Source organism: Aythya fuligula, chromosome 6 (genome assembly GCF_009819795.1).
Source record: "Aythya fuligula isolate bAytFul2 chromosome 6, bAytFul2.pri, whole genome shotgun sequence".
Lineage (NCBI taxonomy): Eukaryota > Metazoa > Chordata > Aves > Anseriformes > Anatidae > Aythya > Aythya fuligula.
The window spans coordinates 14,128,714-14,148,007 of record NC_045564.1 but is presented as its reverse complement, the minus strand read 5'-3'; the positions used below and the strand labels follow the sequence as shown (position 1 = coordinate 14,148,007).

Genomic DNA, 19,294 nt, shown 5'->3' with positions numbered 1-19,294 from the left:
TCCCATGTTTAGTACCTCTCCAATCCAAGCATAAAACAAGCAGACGCCCAAAAAGGAAACAAGTCATTACAGAGGTGTTGCTCTTTCCTGCCTTCTGCAGCTTACAGCCTGAAAGAAGAGGCCAGCTCCAGGGCATTAAAACACCTTTCCCAGGATACAAAGTTCTTTCTATACAACTTTTCCTAGAAACCCACATTATCTAAATGCCATGTTGGCCAACTACACCACTGAGCATGCTGAGGGGAGTGGGGATGACCCTTCTCTTCAAACAGCAGGTGCTGCCAGCAACTCCATACTTTCTTTCCCTACATTCAGTGTCTCAAACTTACTTTTTTGATGTGGACAAACTGGCGGATATCCATGTCATCATCTCTGTTCTTGACATCAGGCCGTACTGTCTGAACTACCTGACAGACCACAGGTACAATGATATCCCTCCATGACAGGGACAGGGACTCATTGTATAGAAGTTGCTGAAGCAGTGCCATCATGTGGTTGTGATTAGCAGAGCTGTAAAAAAGAAAAAAAGTGAAAAAGATACAGAGCAGAGTTCAGCTGAAGTCACCTTTCAGAAGTTACTTTCAGAGAGTGGACTCTCTGGTCCTCTGTTTCAACATAGAAAACCACATGGAAGAAAGCAATCAAAATATACTGTAGAAATGCTGTTTTCTTAATGCAAATTAGTTCATTGTATTGTCCACAGAAGATCAAGTCCTACTGAAAGCTAGTGGAACAGGAGGACTTCAGAAATGGTTACTCAAAATATGCAAATTCTTTTTTCTATATTTTTCTTACAGCAGCCTTTCCATGGCTTGTTTCTCCCCATTCTCTTCCCTCAGCAGATCCAGGTTGCTATGGTGCCAGCCTAATGGTGTGAAAAAGAGTTCTTTGGACTTCTCCTCCACTCTCCTATTGAATAATGACTCTGCAAGAGATAAACGAACCTTGTTAATGTAAAATTTGTTGTTGAATTCCTTCACCTTTCTGAAAGGCTACCTAGAAAATGAAAGAATTTACTAAGATGTAAGTCTAAGCCTCTTGAAAGACTGAGTTTGAGAAGTCATGGTAATAGGAGACTGCAAACAATATCAAGTACAATAGTTGTGAGTACACTGAGGAAAAGAGAATTAGTGAAATTCTTGTACTGGTAGCATACAGCACATAGTTTAGTTCCAGAAGAACAAATTAAGACATGAGAAAACAGAAGTTATATCCCAGTTTTACCCATAAATAAGCAGCAAATTCAAAATACATTATATATTTATAATACACAATCATAATGCCTTTTAGGCTTAGAATATTAGTCACAGGCACTAATTTGATCCACAGAAAACTGTTGCTTTAAAGACCTATACATGTAAGTGGCAGTAGAAAGATCAAGTTAATCCATTCAGGCTGCAGTACAAGTAGCCAAAATATCTTGGTAAAGGTCTTGTTTAGCATGTCTGCCAAACACATTAAAAAAAATACTATGCTACTGATGAACCTTTACATGACTTGTAGCCCTGAACCAAACCACCACCCCCCTTGCTAGTCTGGTGCAGAGTGAGCTGCAAGCAGGCTGGCTCAACTAGCCTAAGCCACAGTATTTAATACAACAGAATTCTCTTTTCTCTCTGAAGTTTAAGAGTTTTCTGTAAAGAAAGTAGCAGAAGTTTTCAGAAAATCTCAGCACATCTTCTCATACCCTTTCACCTATCATATACTCTTCAGTATGTTAAACAGGACATCAACAAAGGCTGTATCCACTAAATACTTTTTTTTTTTTTTTTTTTTTTAAATTCTAAGCATCAACACACTATTTATTTCTGGTTTTGGAAAGAGAAACCATGTTTCAACAGTGCAGAAGAGTCCCCACTTAGAGGGGGTAACTGCTACTTTCAATCACTGTTTAGTATGCCTTGAAAACATCCTGTGTTTTGCATTACCAAGATTAGAGGTTATTTCATTACACAGTAACTCTTTTCAAATTGCAGAAAACTAAGTTATTTCCCACATAGGTATTATGATATTCCAAATCATAACTTCCCCATTCACATAATGGCTGACTATATTACAAATCTTTTATGCTACTGGTGTGTAACTTCTCATCAGCAAGTATATAAGTCTTCAGAGTTCAAGCTTAAAACAACTAAGAGTGCATGATCTGAATGCAAAATCCTTAATAATAACCTGAGCAGGAATACTGGAAAAAAAAATTTACTTCTTCCACGCACTCCATACTCAAAGTTGTCTGTATAGAAGATAAGAGGAATTTAAGCTGGGTTTCTCCTTTTACTCCTCTCCTGCAAAAGTTCAGTTAAAAGCTAAGTATTAGTTTAGCCAAAGACTTAATTCTTCTGGCTGCACAGACACTGGGATTTCCCCATTTGTTTCCTTCTCTCCTTTGAGCTCACTAAAATCAAGAATATCAAATGGAAACAAAAATCCCACAAGTGCACCTGACTACAATATTGGAAGGCAGATGATTTTACAACTCACAACAGTGTCTGATCACATTTCATTTCAGAAGTAGTAGTGCTGGTGACCAGAAATCCAGAAAAAAATGAGATGAAGCTTTGAATTGCTCTGTAGAAGGAGTGCAATTAATCCTATCACATCTTTTTTTTTTGCACAGAAAGTTAGAATTGGTGTCTTATAAATGTTTGTGGGTGGGGAAGTTACAAACAAAAGTGATGAACCCTGCTACTTACACTTACTTTAATAAAATAAAAGGTTGAGTGTTTTTGAATGAAAAATTTGAGAAGTGAAAGAAATTTGAGCTTGTAAGCACATTAAAAAACAACCAAATATAGTCTATATACCAGTTTTGCCACAAGTAGCTTCATTTTTACTATCAAGAAAATATTTCTAAAAGGTCAAAAACCTGTTAAAGGACTACTGAAGAACTTGCATAATTATATTAAAGCACGCACACAACTGCAACATTTGAAGTTTCCCCTTACCTTTAATAAAAGCATCACTTATAGAGAACATCTGCTGCCCTCCGTTGTCAGGATTCAAGTACTCTGAAAGAAAAGAGAAGAGGGAGATAGGCGGAGACAAAAATGACAGGTTATACTGGTATGCCCATATAATTATGATGTACACGCCCACACCAGAAGAAGCAGCATTACTCATGTAAGCGTTTAGTCATCAAGCTGTTGCTAAATCAGTGAGTGATCAAGACAAGAATATCCTCTCAGTCTTGTTCTATCAAAAAGCTCTAGGAAGACAAGAAAACACTATTTATTACTGCGAAGAAAACAAGGAAGCAAAGCAGAGATGAGCACAGACTGAACCAGCCCTTAAAGAGTCTGCTCCCTCAACTGGCACACACTTCTTAAAGATCTGAATACAGTTGTGTCAGGCTGTGAGAAGACACCATGGGAATGTCCAGACAGCAAATGGCCTCCTCATTCTGATCTAAAAATGCAGCTTCCGAAGCCATTCTGATCTCACACTCCAATAAAATATTTTGGTGTTATCTCAGACTCAGTGAGAGACCAGCCTTAAGATTTATCTTGCACAGTGAAGGAAGCAAAGGCAGTTTACATTTGGGAAATCAGATGAAGCTCTACCTACTACACTTCTTTAGCTTGCTAGATCACCACAACTAAAATAGCACAGTGATCTTTCAAGCAGACCGTCTGGCTACACAAATCTTGTTTCCTCTAGAGACCATTAGCCTGTTGTGCATTTAGTTTACTAGCTTCTACAAGAAGGGATTTTAGTAGGAAAACAAACAGTAGCTCCATTTCTTATGCAGTGTGACCATTCATTATCACCTTTCCTGAGGACAGTCCAGACTTACTGCCACAAACAATGCAAAGCCAGGCTTCATACTCCAACAGAAAGCAACATGAAGTTGACAAGACACAAGCAATCACAACTCTCTGAACAGCAGCATTCAAGAGACCCTTTACATACCACCATTTTAAAGATCTGAGCTTGTCTGCAGTTACCCAGTTTGAAACCACATACTCAACAGATGATCAGTGCTCCAAACTTAAGGGGCACAACAAGGAGGTGCAAGTATCTGTTGCAGCTCAATGGTTATTTGCAGACTCCTTTCACCTCTTGCTTAGATTAAGCATTTAGTGTTAGAAGCAACCTACCTTATTATATAAATTGTCTCACCTTCAGCATTCACCCACAGCTCCACAGATTAGCTAGAAAAAGTCGTGGCAGACTGCCCCTATGCACAAACATGTATACCAACACCTCGAACCCTCTCTACCTTGCAACAGCCTCAGGGCAGAAGCTCTTACTTTAAACGCACTGAAATTAGATCTGACATATAACCCTGCCTGGCACGGCCAAAGCAGGAGTAATCCCTAGCTGAAACCTAACCTCAGTTTTTCTCTGGCCAAAGAAGCAGGTGACACCTTCAAACCAAGAAAACTTCTCAAAAATAGAGCTTCACCTCCTGTAACTTTGCTTCCTTCCACTTGTGTCCCAAGGGAAGCTCCTGACAAGGTAAGAAATCCACACCTCTTACTAGACCAGAAAGATAACACACCAATAGGTGCGAGTGGCTAATACACACAATTCTCACCTCACATCATCCCTACTTTTATCACACTCCATGGAGGGGAAGAACAGGACACAAGGACACCCAGAGGTTCCCATGGCATATTTTCCACCCTGTTTGCAAGCAGTTAGCTGTTAATAAATTATCATATATACTGCCCTGATCAACTTCCCTTCCCCCCCCCCAAAAAAAAAAATCACCTCCCCAGAATATACAAATTCCTAAGTCTAATATTTAAGGGAAGCCAATACCACAATGCACGCAAATTCAAAGGTCTCCAGTGTAAACCAGCAAGCACCTTCTTAATAGGAGCTCTTTTGGTGCACCTTCTGACAACCGGACTCCAAAAATCTTCTTTCCCTTTCCTAAGTAGATGCTGCCATCAAAAACTCCCAAAACACCTGCCCTACCAGGATCACAGATACTCGGCTGCAAGGACATTTTGAAAATAGTCTCCCATATTGACGACTGTATCCTCTTTGAAAACTGCAATTAAAAGTAACATTTAAAATAAATTGATCCCATCACTAAATCTCCTACCCCAATTTAAATACAGAGAGCAGTACCACTTGGTTTCCAATTTTGATACATCCCAGAAAGTACCGTTATCTTTGGGTAGATGATACTGTAAATGAGTCACTATATTCGTTTGTAAGATACTACATGCCAGCTAACTTAGAGTCACTAGAATTTCACAGGAACACATTGGACATTAGTCAGCCTATAACATCATAAGAAGTCCTGCCACTAGACCCAGACTATACACAAATCACTGTTATACACCTCAGCCAGTATATCACAGGCTATTGCTTCAAATCAGCTGACCTCTGTGACCAGTGAAAATTGCTGCATATCCCTTAATCAGATGAAGAAACTCAGTAACCACTTAGATCAAAGTTAACCCACACTTCTAGCACTGATGTTTTACCCCCTCAGTACTCTCCTAGTGACTGTAATTTACACAACTGTGAGGAAAAGGAATTACTACACTCAAAATGTGGACATCATCTTCAATTTTGCTTCATTTTTCCAATGAAAATGAAATCACTGTCACCTAGCCTAAAGACAAGGCAATTAGGATGAAATCTAGCCCTTTGCTCTTGACATAATTGGCACAGGGAAGCTACAAACACAGTGCCACTGAGTAACTGTAAGTGCTCTGTTATTAAAATAAACATGTCCCATTTTGTATAGAAGTTTAACTATCTAGTCTTGACTGTCTGAACAGTATCACCATAATAACCAGCAATACCTTACAACATACCTTTTGTAGAAAATAGCCTGTGTTTTCAACTTACCCTGGCCAAAAGTCTTTGCTTTCACTCAGACTTCAATACGTTCGGGAACAAAGTTTTTAAAGCCAGATATTTCATTACCTTGTAAGGGAAATCCATTCTCTTAAACGGAATTGTTTCCAGTATTCTACTATAAACTACACTCCTACAGAATAACCTGATTAAGGAACCACACATTTCAGGAACAACTAAAACACCAGATAGCTGAGATCCAAAGACAGCACAGCGCTGTCAGTACATACAATTCAAAAAGCAGAAGTGTCTTTCCTTTCAGTTCCCTCACTACACGTACTTGCCTTCTCTGATGATCTTCTTTGAGCGCTCTGTTGTTAAGATCTTTTTCACAAGAGCTTCAGTTTTGGCTATGAAAAGCATTGACCTAGTTAACAGCTTCTGAGAGAGATAGGCTCTCTTACGTTTCCCCTTCATCACGTAAAGCTTTTTGCATAGAAAGACCAAGATGCATCCAAAACCAGGATTACTGCTCTACAAGTCTTTTAACGCTAGCCACAGCCAGTTTCAAAGCAGCTGACTACAGCCTGTTTTAATGCCAACACATGCTGATAAAGATAAACCTACTACAGCTGTAAATTCATAGGACACTGCAACACACCTGGGCCTTGTTCAAGCTCTCTTAATCCAACATCTCTCTTTCCTAATAGGAATTCCTTGTTACATTTTCCCTCTCCACATTTTTGCTTCCCTTGCAGATGTATTAATTTTTCATTTGTTTAGGGCATGAGCTGGAAACAAGACAAAAGGTACCATTAACAAACTGTTGTCAGTAGTGCTGACAACTCTCCCTATTTTAAGTCATTGTAATCAACTCAAATTTCAGAATTCCTGTGCTCCTTTTTAAGGAGAAGGGGAAAATAAAAAAAAAATCAGTTCTTCTAGATATATTTTTAGCAAATAACAAAAGGGTGACTTGAATAACTACTGATAAATGCTCCCTCTAATTTTCCTCACTCTCCCTCCCTAAATATCTAACATACATAGCAAGTCAGCAGGTAGTATTTCTTCTCCCTCCTTCTCTTCAGAGAGAATTTCACAGTTTCAGAGAATGCAATCTGTATGTAAGCATAAAGCTAAATCTTGTAAACTGATCCATGTTAACAGAAGAGACCTGCTAGACTTCATGGAAGGATGAACTCATTAGAAGGAGTTCCAGTTATTTAACACTGGATCATCTTTTAAAGTTGGAAATTCTGTAGGGGGGTGTTATGGGAGTGGAGACATAATTAAGAATAAGAAACTCCTCAGAAGCACTAAAGGACAAAACTTTGCAAAGTTGTTGTAACTTGTAAAGAAAGAAAGCAAAGACATCAATTGTCTTTGACATCAAAATACCCAGAACGTAAAACAACTAGAATATACTACGCCCATGACACTGGCAAGCTCTGGACTCATTAAGTTCTTTTGCAATTTATGTAATGCAACTATAAACAGGTAGGCACTATTTTTTTTTTGCTCATATTTAGTCTTTTGCTCATATTTGGAATCTTTCAATTCAGCATTTAAGAGAAAAAAATCTAAAGAGGTTTTCAACACTATTTGATTTCTTGCTACTTAAGAGAAGGTTCTCTTGAAAAAAATTGAATGTATATGGATTAAGTTAAGCCATACTGCCCATTAATAATATTATTCTTCCGTCAAATGTAAGTTTACTGAGGTAGGATTAGAAGCCAGTAGAGTTCATCAGTTTATTTTTGTTCATTTGGTGTTTTTTTTTTCTGCTTGCTTTTCCAGTTTCATCTCAAACTGGAGAGATGGGTATCAAACCGGTTTATGCATGGACTATTTTTCCACCCCAGCAAGCCAGAAACTTTATGCATGGATATGCCCTACTATGTGTGGACAGCAGGACACCTCCTTTCAACTGCAAAGAGAAAGTCACAGGGGAAGTTACACACACTGCAGAGAAGGCAGTTCAACATGTCTCGTGAGCCTCCTCAGAGGTAAGCGTATCAAAACTGCAAGCAAGTGCCAGCTAGATATCACACTTCCCCCTCTGTAAGACAGCTACTAAAGTAGTGTCCAAATCGATCAGTGTTATTAGGGCCCAGCTCTCCATCATGTGCAACTCCAGCTGGTGACTACCTCATACCTTTTTGGTCGGCAGGGTGAGGGGGCACATGTGGGTACTTGGAGTGCTTCTTGATATGGAAGTTCACGTTGTCCAGCTCCACGTTCAGGCTGATGGAGGCGGCTGAATCACTGTCCATTGTGGACTGGAAGCTGCTGACTGAAGTGCGCTTGCTAGGGCTGGCGGAGTCTTTTAGTGTTGGGTAAGGGGGAAGATACATGGAGGAGACGGGTTCAAACGGGTATCATGAGGGTACCAGAGAGGAGAAAAATTGTCTTTAATACATAAAGACCAGTGTGAAATACTACAGGAATACAGTATTTTCATAGTTCTTACTTTATCTTGATCTGTGCATGCTGACATATTGGGTCAGCATTCTTCAGTGCATTACTATAGAGCCACAAATCAAGCAGAAGTCTGCTTGAGAAACAGAAGGCAGTTTACATGCTTCTCCTCCACTAGAAGTATGAAGCTTTTTCAGTTCCACTAAATACAAAAAACACTGCATCCATCAGAAGAAACAGGAAAACTAGCTAGGTTATAGTTTGCTTAGATCCCTACAGCCCCATGCACACATACACACAAGTAAAGCAAGACATGGTTAAACTACTATGTCCTGAAGGACTGCGAATAACAGGGAAGAAGGCAGAATGAGAACGAGACTCAGCTGAAACTCACTGGCCAAGTTATCTTCTCCTTCATCAGCAATCTGCTCTGTGTCACTGTCATCAAACTTGATGTCTTTGAACCAGGATGGCTCAGAGTGCCCCTCTACAGAGTTCACGGAGTCACTGTCTGGAGAGGGGGTTTCCGAAAACTCTGTGCTCTAAGTAGACAAGGAAGAAAAAAGGTGTTAAAGTGCAGCTCTGATGATTTCAGCATATTCATTAAGCAGCCTTAAAAAGCAGCCAGTTACAAATGCAGATCACATTTTTTTAAAATTAGAGAATACTTCTGGGCTGAGGCAGGTTAGTCATAAAATGATCCTTCAGCACAAAACAGGAACAGTTTTGAATGGGAAACAAGCAATTCCTTACACTTCCCACAGTGTCTGGTCTTTGCTTCCTCCCCACTTCCAGAGAAGTTGTGACTAAGTGGCACTAAAGGACAAGTTCATTCTACTACACATTTTCTGTCACCGCACCCACCTAAGCAGTTCTGAATGTTTGTTATCCCCAACAGAAGTGGGTGATGATCTTATCCTTTGCCCAGAATCCAGCAGACTAAGCCTAAACCACTGGAGTGATTCTGTGATTGACCAGTCAGAGCAGCTCTAAGTTTCACTCACATGAAACCGGCTCTGTCAGGGGCTCCTGTGTCAGAACACCTGGCTATAGCACCAGATAACCCAGAGACTACCTAAGTAATAACCATCAGCCAGTCTGATGCCCCATGCCACCTCAACATGAAATTCTTACTATCATCCCTTTGGCTACAGCAAGTGCAGCAAGCAACTGAGTCACCAACAGTTTCTCCTGACTCTTGTTTAAACCAGGAGAAATGGGATCACATAGCAGCTTCAACTGTGAGAACAGAATTGGCTTTAAAACTTGAGTAATGTAATTCCCTTACAAATAGTTACAAACAGATCCACAAGCATTTGCTAGTTAAGGGCAAGGTTTTAATAGCGAGCTGGGATAATGTGGTTAACCAGCTGACATTCTGGATGAAGCTCAGAGCAATTTCAACAGAAGACCACGTGATTATGGCCAAAAGCTGAAACATGCAATGAAAACAGGATGCTAATGGCTGCAAGCTTTCTGACTGTGGCTCACAGGAAAACTGAGCTATTCTTCACTGTGAGAAGCTGCAGAACATGCAAGACTTAAAACTAAATGCTTACAGGTAACAGAGACTAGATGTATCCTGTTCGAGTGAAAAAAATAAAACAAGAAAACACTGCAATCCACTCTGGCCAGCGACTGCTTTTACCCCTCATCAAGTTTGACTGCAATGAAATATGGCAGGATAGCATCTCTGATCACTGGTTCCCTGCTTTCCCCTCAGTTAGCCAGTCCTAATTGGCAGGCATGACAGAGACCTCCTCCCAGTCCTTAATTACACGGCTAAGGTACTGAATTCCTTATTGCTGCTGTCACTGGAGATTGGAAGAAGGTTACCTTATGTCCAGCACTGTATATCTAAAACATTCATTCTTTGAAAAGTTTTAACGAAGCTCAGTACCAGTCCTCGCACAGCAGACTGTAGACTATGCACATTACAAACAGCTGCCAGAAACACTGACTCTGCCATTCCAAGGCCTCTGGAAGATGTCCACCACGAGAGGCACTGGCCAAGACTGAAGGCCTTTTCCTCCCCTTTAGGCACTAAGCGTAGCAACTCATCCTCCACAAAGGAAAGCCGCAAAGTTTTCTGGGCAAATGCAGCTTCCTCAGGCTTTAAACCACTAAGGGAAAAGTCATGGACTCTAATTCTCTACACAGGAGAGCTTATTTAGAGAAACACATTGGCTGCTGAGAAAGGGACTGAAAGAGATTCTAGTCAGCAGCCAAACACAGCAAGGACCATAGTATTCCTGCTCCCTCCCTCAAATCAGATTCACCCTTTTACCTGTAACGGTCGGTACAGGGCATACTCGTCTCGGAAGAGCTGATCATGATGACTGACACAATCTAGCCAACGTCCATCAACCAGTGCTTGGCCTATTGCAATGGCTTGGACTCTGGAGGTATAAGAACAGAGACTGTTTTTAAGTCTGGTTTTAAACGCATACGGTACAAGTGGAAAAAAAAATCATTTGCTACACTGACTCCTGTATTCCACTGACATTTAAGCAGACACTATTTAAAATGTTGTGGAGAGGCAGCAGAGTGTATTGTTCAAGTATGGAGTTAGACGAAGAAGTTCTCAGTGCTCTAAACTGAGAAGATAATTGGAGGAGTATAAACAGTATAGCTTTAGCTTGAGTTATAGATATCGATCTGTTCAGTGAGAACCCTGGCTAGACAAATATGAAAACCGTCTTAGTTTTATCTCTCTTGCATAGTTAAATACACCTGATTCTTTATACCTATTTACAATACTGAGAGCCCACCTAAAATTTAGCTATCAAACTCTACTAGTGATTTTTGATCCCAAGGTCAGACTGGCCCTTTGAAATATTGGTGAACTCCACAGTTTGCTTTTGCACTCCAGAGGTGAACAGATTAAAGTCGATTTTTCCCCATTTAGCAACACGGAAATGCTTTGCATGGCCAAAATCTCTTTTGTGGAGCTGGGAGAACACACTTTCATTTTGACCTGTATGTTATGAAGTAGAGGCTTTTGCTAAAAGGTATCCAAAACATCCATTGCTCTGTGACTCTGCAATTGCTTTCCATTTACAAAAGGATAGCAGAGGTCTAGATTTTTTTATTTATTTATTTTTAAAGAGAGTTTTTATAATGTATTCATGGTTCTCTGCCCATTGAGTGATATTTAACCCATAAATCTGCCTCTCACATCAGCTTCTGAACCAGCCAGCACCCTGTTCCTTGTTTTATTTGGGCAACAGTGAATCAGAACCCTACCTGCTTTGGTAGGCAGCAAAGAGGTAGGTCTGAATTTTGTTTCTTTCTCATTTTCCTGCAAAGTGATCTATCTCTGGAGTCTGAAGTACCTAACATTAACTGAAAATCACATCCTCCTGCTACAGAGTCAGACAAAACCTGTCTTCCTAATGCAGCAGGCTTACCTTGTGGTTATGTGCCCATTTCTGATGAGCCAGTTGACCAGGTCTTTTCCCACAATGCAGTTGGGATGTGTCCGCAGCCAGTAGCGATGGTCTTGGAACTCCATCCCACTGTTGTGATGGCAGATCTTCTTCCACAGATCTTTCAACTGGACTGAGTCCTGGATAGGGAAATGCGCAAGTTACTTACTAGTCTGACCTCAGCATTGGTTTCAAGAGCATCAGCCTTGGTCCTCAGATAAGCTTCTAGATCAAGAACCCTCTAGAAACAGGTATAAAATCTAAGTCATTCTGCTCAACCTATGCAAAGTTGTAAAACAGAAATGGCAGACTAACATGAGATCAGCTCCTTGCATCCTTTATACAAAAAAGAGAATAAGTAAGAAACAAGGTGGATACACAAAAGAGTTAAGAGGGTTTGGGGTTTTAACAGACCAAGTTTTTCTACTACCTACAACATACTTATGCTCTCGCTGCTGCCTTCTTGCACCCTCGTCTCAAACTCAGGTGGTGTGTGCAAGGCCAAGGAAAACTCATCCTTTGGAAGAGGGTTGTTCCATGCTCATCCTAGGCTTTGTGAAGCACCCTAATTCATTATCCAGCCTAGAGAAAGCAAGTACTTGACACTGCAATGCACTCTGCCACATTCACATTCTGATATACCATTTGAGTGCCCCCTTTTGTAGCATCCAGTATGAAGTCAGTCTCTTTTAGCCACCACTAATTTTGGCCACTAAGGAAAAACAAACAAACAAACAAACAAACAAAAAAACTTAACTAATCCCTTTTGAAGTTACAGATCTCTTCTCACCAACTGGAACACTTTAACCTGTGCCCTGACCTTATTTTCAGGCCTGTTAAGCATGTGTGCCAGCTCTTGTTTAGGCTATGCTCCATCCAAACTGAACTGTCTGCTTTGCACCCAGACCCTTTTGCTTTCACAAATGCACCCAGGTTTAGCACAGAACAACTGTTGCTGCTGAGTGGGAGCAACTTGGTATATACCCTGGGATTGTTTCAAGAGCAACAGAGCACCCCAAGGAATGGAGAGAAGTGCCACTGCAGCTCACTTTCTCAAATGCCTTACTCATTCTACTTTTGTGCAACAATAAAAAAGCTTTAATTAAATTTTAACTAATTCCAGCTTTCCACTTAACTGCCAGACCCGTATTATTCTATTTTCCCAAGGGTGCCATGAGATCTAAGGGTTTTGCTCCACTTTTGTTACCAGCTGCCTTTCTGCTTTTATTTCCAGCACTGGCTGTCCTGGGCATCATCTTAGAGCCAATGTCAGCAGCTCCACTGCCACACCAGGTTCTGTACCTCCCCCATTTGACACTGTATGTGTCACAGGACCATGAGATTTCATGCACGTGGCAATTCCACAGTTAGCTGCCTTGAATTTTACCCTTAACTCACAAAGGGAGTTCAGAAAGCTGGACAAACTGGCAGAACACAACAAATCCTTTCAACTCAAGGATTGTGACCTCTGTTTTATAGAAGTATGTGCTTACTCCATGTACGTACATCTTCCCGCTGTTTCATAAGCGAAGTTCATTAGTTTTCTGAATGCAGTGTGCTAACCTTTCAATTATGTCCTGATACAAAGTCAGCCCCACATGCTAAAGGCATTACACAAACAGTGGGAATTCACAGCAAATCCGACATTAACTAACACTACATCTACTTCATGTACTTACATGAACAGAAGTGATACTACCAAGCCCCTTTTCCCCCAGCTAAGAAAACAAACAACAAAATTAAACAATGTGAAGCTGAAATGCACTGGAACTTGATCATCTTGCTCCAACTTGCATGCATAGCATTTTAGATTTTGCTTTTTCTGCATTAACTTGTGTGTGGGGCAGAGGGGTTGTAAAGACATGCCTTAAAAATGCTTCTGTCTCACATGGCTGTCTCTTTACAGAGCTGTGCAAACCAGAAGTGTTTCAACTTACTCACATACATTCTGCTGACATCAGACAAATGCCTGTGGCAGGGGGGTTGCAACTAGATGATCTTTAAGGTCCCTTCTGACCCAACCAATTTAATGATTCATTCTATGAAATACCTGAGAAGTTTACTTTCCATTGTCATTTAAAATCAGGAAGGTTATCTTGAATTTTTGAGTGTGAAAAAGCAGTCCCCTCCCTTTTGCTCCATCTTGTTTTGCCTCATTTGTTGGAAACTTTTCTCTTCCCCACAAAAAGGAACACCATTTTCTACTTAACATTGTAAAATAACTGCCACCTACAGTGCTCCCATCAGAAGGGAGGAGATAATAGAATTACTTAGAACACTTTGTTGTTACACATTGATTTTTCTTTGAACAAGTATGTTACAATGACCTTCTAAAAAAACATTTACATTCATTCTGCAAACAAGGGGAGGGGCCAAGTTTTGTTTAGGTCCAATAAGCTTCAACAGCTTTAAATCATTCATCAGGGTATAACATTCTGAAACAACCATTTAAAATTCCCTTTTATGTAGGCTACAAAGAACGTGGAGATATACAGAATCAGATCATGTGGTTTCAACTGCACTTGTGGCAAGCTGAATCCACACAAAGCTATGGTATACCAACTCCACACACTAACACACTTCCCAAGACTACAACTCTACACATCTTTATGCAAACACCACATAGAACTATGATTTGCTTCAGGAGGACAGAAAAGCCCAAAGCAGTATCAATATCCTCCATCCCTGCACCACCTGGAGGAGAGGTCCAGGTGGTGCAGAGGTCAGAAAAGGCTCCTTAAAGGCAGCAAGATTCTCCCACTGCATGATACAAGGAAGCTGAATGTTACTGCCTTCACAGAGCAAGACAAAAAGAAACATGAAACGTACCAGAAGGATTTTGCGCTCATCCTCACTGGTCTCTGCCTTCATATGCGTGCGACTGGCTTGGGGGCTGACAGATGTCTCGTAGGTAGGCACCATCGGTGAACCCGAGCGATCCAGCGACAAGTTAGTGATGCTGGCTGACCTGAAGTATGAGGGAGAAGGTTTGAAGTGTGAGTGTTCATTGTGAGTTGCTTCATGGGAGCACGCAGTGATCTTACAGCATGCTCAGAAGGAGCTTAACTCCTTGACACTGTTCTTCCTCCTCGGTACAGACTTTGCTTAAAGTTCCCCTTTTTCCCTCCCAGTAAAAGGAGAAGAACAGATCCCTAGGAAGCAAGTATATATTCTTCTGGAACATCCAAGTTAAATGAAAACTCTTATAAAGCTTTATCTGTTTTCTACAAAGTGCTAAGTTTAGGCACAGCAATTCATACATGCCTGCATTTGAAGAGAGTGGGAAAGGAATGAGGTGCTGAATAATCAGAAGGTCCAGCTGTTTGAACGCAAAGCAGATGCCAGAAAGGGCAGCCAACACCAGGATCCCTGTCACAGGGCACAGACATTCTCCCTACCCTTGAACCATTCAAAATTCCTTCTCCTCACATCTCTGAAATACATGACTGACAGTTTGCAGTGGTCAGAAGTTTGTTAGACTGTCTGCTGGACCTGGAGTCCTGTCCAGCTGACAATTTTCCTTGTACTGTGATACAGAGCATTCACCTGATCTTAAGCCCAACTGTTAGGAAATCTGGGCGATGCACTCCAATGCAAACATACCATTTTGCAATAATCATTGCAAAGCTACAAACGCACATACAAACTCTAAATAACCTCTGCTCCAGTATCCCATGGCTAGATTAAGCCTCTGAATAACAAGAGTGCAAGTTCTTATCACACAGCAGCTGCAAAGATGCAGCATAAGCTAGTAATGCTAACAGTGCTATAAGGAGTGCACATGGAGAACATTTCTGCATACAACAACAGGGAAGATCAACATTTCAATGCTGAACTGACCCAAGAGGCTTGCAGTAGTCTCAGTAGTGAGAACTGGTGCCAGCCCATAGTCTTTGGAATGAAACTCAGCCAATTAGCAAGCTCTGCTTAACAGATACTCTGTTTCCAAGAATTCTCAATGGAAAATATGGCCAAGCCCAAGTGCTAAATACAAAAGCTGAATTAGGGTGGCATTGCTTCAGCAAGGTAGTATGCATTGAAAGTACAATAGAAACAGCTACTTCTTTTTTTTTTTGAGCAGGAATACTAGGCTGATAAAGAGTTTTACTTGGTTCCTTTTTAGTCATGTATGCAAAATCAAAAGGAAACTATGTTGGCATTACACATCCTTATACACTTAGGGATAATAAGCAAAATTTTTCTGTCCTAGGCATTCAAGTGAGGCTAAAACTCTGCCTGTCTTCTACTACTCAGATGTCCTGAAGTTGAACAGAATCAGAACTGATAAATCAGTCTGGCAGTGTAATGCAGCTGAACAGCTCCTTCTTACATGGAACATGAGACTGACATTAAAGCCCCTTATTAAGTATTCCTCCCACTTATTTCACAAGAGCTACTTTAACTGTGTTGCCTATCTGTAAGCAGCAGGGATTTTTAATTTACATGAAAGGACATTAAGCTAGGCCAGAACAGTCACGCTCCATTTCATATCTGTGTGCTTATCAACACCAATTATATCCAGGACTCAAGTGTATTTAGTGGATATTATATACTACAGCTAGATCATGAATAGGCATAGACATAAATGTTAATTTCAACAAGTAGTTTGGGCCTGCCACAGCCAGCTTAGAATCATCCCTTTACTGTAGCATGTAGGAAGAAAACATGCTTTTAAAGTAGACAATGTCAATGCACACAGGAAGCAGAAAAGTGCCCTCAAGGTCTCATGTACAGAAGTGGTCTTTCCGTACCATGACATACAAATTCAGGGAGTCCAGTTTTAGATATGTAACAGCATGCTCAGTAAAAACAAGACCCAAAATACAGGCTTTACAGTGAAGAGTGTGCTAGGATTGCATCCAGAACAGGAAATACACAGATACGATTAGTTACCTATTTCTAGCTGGAGACTTCCCTGCATCCTCCTGAACAGAACCAAGGCGTGCAGACAAAGTGGTAGTTGAAGAGTCTGGGTGAATCAAACTGTACGGGAAAAAAAAAAAAAAAAGAGCATGCTAAAGAAGTTTGAAAGACTTGTCACTTGCAGCAGCATCAGAACAGCTGGAATTAAAATACAGTTCCTTATAATGCTACCTCATATTCACACCCATTATAGCTAAATCAGTGACATAAGGAAATCTTTCCCTGTATGTTGGCCGATGAAAACAGGGGGACAGCATTTAAGTCTCCTTTCAGACTCAAGTCCTGAACTCTTCAACCCTCTTATATTAACCTGCTTTTCTGCACTCTTCTCTTACATCCATTTCTTACAGATTCTCCCTTTTATTACATGCTACTGTTCTGTGCTTTGGAGGTAGAGGCATTGCCTCCATCTCCAACACCTCATCTTTGCAATACAAGCAATGCTATCTGCAGCTATTGCTTAACAGCTTTTATTAAGATACAGAAAAGCTTCTGTAATTGTTTAACCTTATCCTTATCACCTTTGCCCTCTTCCTTCCACCCCAGGAAGGAGGAGATCAGATGTACAGAGACCTACAACATAAATTCCTACTGGTTAAACTACGAGATACAAGCCACCACACTCCAGCTGATAACAGCTGTGCTGGCTGTGCTCTGGGTTGCAGACATGTTACCAGCATAATAAGCGGTCTTCACGAGAAAACGTACACAATACAACTTTGCCTGAGTAGCTTAGCTGTACTTTCCCACTTTACTCTTTGGCTGTTAAAGGACACGGCCCTTCAAGTTAGTTAAAGCAGGCAGCTATGCCTCTATGCTACAACAGTTCAAAGATCAGAGCAGCATCAGACAAGTAAACACAGCAGCACTCTCCTAAATGCCTTTCTCACTGCTTTGCACCACAGAACAGGAGTAGAGGCATAAGCCTCATCTTACATACATTTTGGGAAGAGACTTAACCTCCAAGTTTTCTTTTGAAGCAAACTACTTCACATAAAGAAACCACATATAGAAAGGTTTGCTTTCATAGAGCACCAAGTTCCCGCTTTCTACTGCGCTGCAGTTTAAGTTTAATGTCCTGAATTTAAACTTCTGAAGATCAATTAGGAATTTACCAAATGCACTATTAAAAAAGCACTGCAACCCATTGTGGAGTTTTTTATTTTAACAGCAACAAGCACTGAAGAAACACTGAATCCCCCTTAAGCAATAATAAACTACCTAATTTTAGTCTTTGTCCCTCTCATAGATAAAAACAGATCATGTTTAGGCAGGGTCTCCCAGAAAGACTAAGCATTCTAAAAGAGCAACAGTTATCAGCCTTTCAAGAACAGACACCACTGCCCTCCAGTGCTATAAACTGCCCATAATAAAGACAAATACTTTCTGTACATGCCCATGACTAGAATCTGTTGTATTGAGATGACACAGATACTAATAAACAGATCAGAAGATGGAAGTAATAATACCTCCTATTACTCTGTACCTGAAAGAGCATTCTGAACACACAATATTCCCCAATTCAAAATGTGGTAGTATTTATCCCAAGCACTTCAATATGCTGCTTTGGATGACTATGACATTAAACTAAGGGTACTTCCCTTTATTTAGGCCTTATGTCGATTATTTCATTGCTTCCATATAGGAGCACCATACTCTGAAGAGCAATATGCAAAGCAGGAGTCAGCATATCTTCTAAAGATGGTTCCCGCTGAGATTTTTCCTTTCATACTTTCAGAACCACTAGAAGAGCTCTCCTGAAAGAGGCATATATCACTAATGTTGCCCCTCGGTCCAGAGCCCTCAGAAAGGCTCTGATTCAAAGCTTCTTCAGTAGTTTCACACTTGACTGCTCTTCTGTTTTTAGGGAAATGAGCACAAACACCATATTTGATTATTTCTTCCTCCCCCACATATTAAAAGAACATAGTACTTCTACTCAAACAGTATGCAAGTTAGTTGCTGAAGACCTTGACTTATTTTACTTATCTTCCAAAAATAAAAACTCCCTAATTCAAGAGGGATAGAAAGAAACATATTTTGAAAGGAGATCAGAGAACCCTTATAGCTGTCCCTTCAGCTGACACAGATGGCGACTGCCACCATTTCTCTTATTTACACAGGGAGCATCTCTTACGTTCTCTTGCCCAATCACAAACCTGACAAGTAACTTATCAGTGTTACACTGACTTCTCTCAATACAGTGGTGGTTAGAAGCGATTAAAAAAAAAAATACCACACCCATACACCAACACCAAAGCCTCTGCTCTGTCACTGGTATAGAACCGATGCTTCAGTAAGTTAAATGAAAAACTGAAAATAATTTAAAACTCCACTAGAAAAGTTTTCACATTTCAACTTGAGAATATTAAAAGCAAGCACAAGACTAGAATCTTTTGACAAGACAAATGCTTCTAAGTTTACCAAATATAAACCACCAGCTTTTGTCTCAGCAGGTGACAGCCTGAAAATACAGTTAAGATTCTAGAGCTTAGCATGAAGCCATTCGCCTTACCTCTGCCAGGTTAGATCCTCCTCCAGAAAGATGTTGCGGCTAGCTTTACGGCTCCCAACCGGTGTACGAGGCTCGCCAGGATCCAGCACTGACACAGAACAGGCAGAATCTGACAGAGCATTTAAGTCTTCTCCAATGGAGTTGCTATCTGTGGAGTGTGCATAGCTTAAGGCTATTTTGCGGCAGTAAGTACAGGCTCGGAGATCCCCTATGAAAAGAGGAACCAGACAGTGTAAGTGAACAGGAACAA

At 40.6% G+C, this 19,294-nt stretch overlaps 1 protein-coding gene across 3 annotated transcripts in view; it reads right to left on the bottom strand.

Moving 5' to 3' along the window:
* Positions 1 to 19,294, bottom strand: part of PIKFYVE (phosphoinositide kinase, FYVE-type zinc finger containing) — a 57,007-nt gene that overhangs the window by 25,857 nt on the left and 11,856 nt on the right. For 2 of the 3 annotated variants that reach the window (XM_032189810.1, XM_032189812.1), the window contains 10 exons: positions 19,045 to 19,252; positions 16,500 to 16,589; positions 14,436 to 14,574; positions 11,589 to 11,746; positions 10,466 to 10,577; positions 8,573 to 8,720; positions 7,916 to 8,083; positions 2,946 to 3,008; positions 796 to 925; positions 330 to 510 (listed from right to left, as the gene is read on the bottom strand). In XM_032189810.1, coding sequence (XP_032045701.1) covers positions 330 to 510; positions 796 to 925; positions 2,946 to 3,008; positions 7,916 to 8,083; positions 8,573 to 8,720; positions 10,466 to 10,577; positions 11,589 to 11,746; positions 14,436 to 14,574; positions 16,500 to 16,589; positions 19,045 to 19,252 — 1,397 coding nt within the window. The remainder of the gene's footprint in view (positions 1 to 329; positions 511 to 795; positions 926 to 2,945; positions 3,009 to 7,915; positions 8,084 to 8,572; positions 8,721 to 10,465; positions 10,578 to 11,588; positions 11,747 to 14,435; positions 14,575 to 16,499; positions 16,590 to 19,044; positions 19,253 to 19,294) is intronic. The other variant, XM_032189811.1, reaches the window with a different exon arrangement.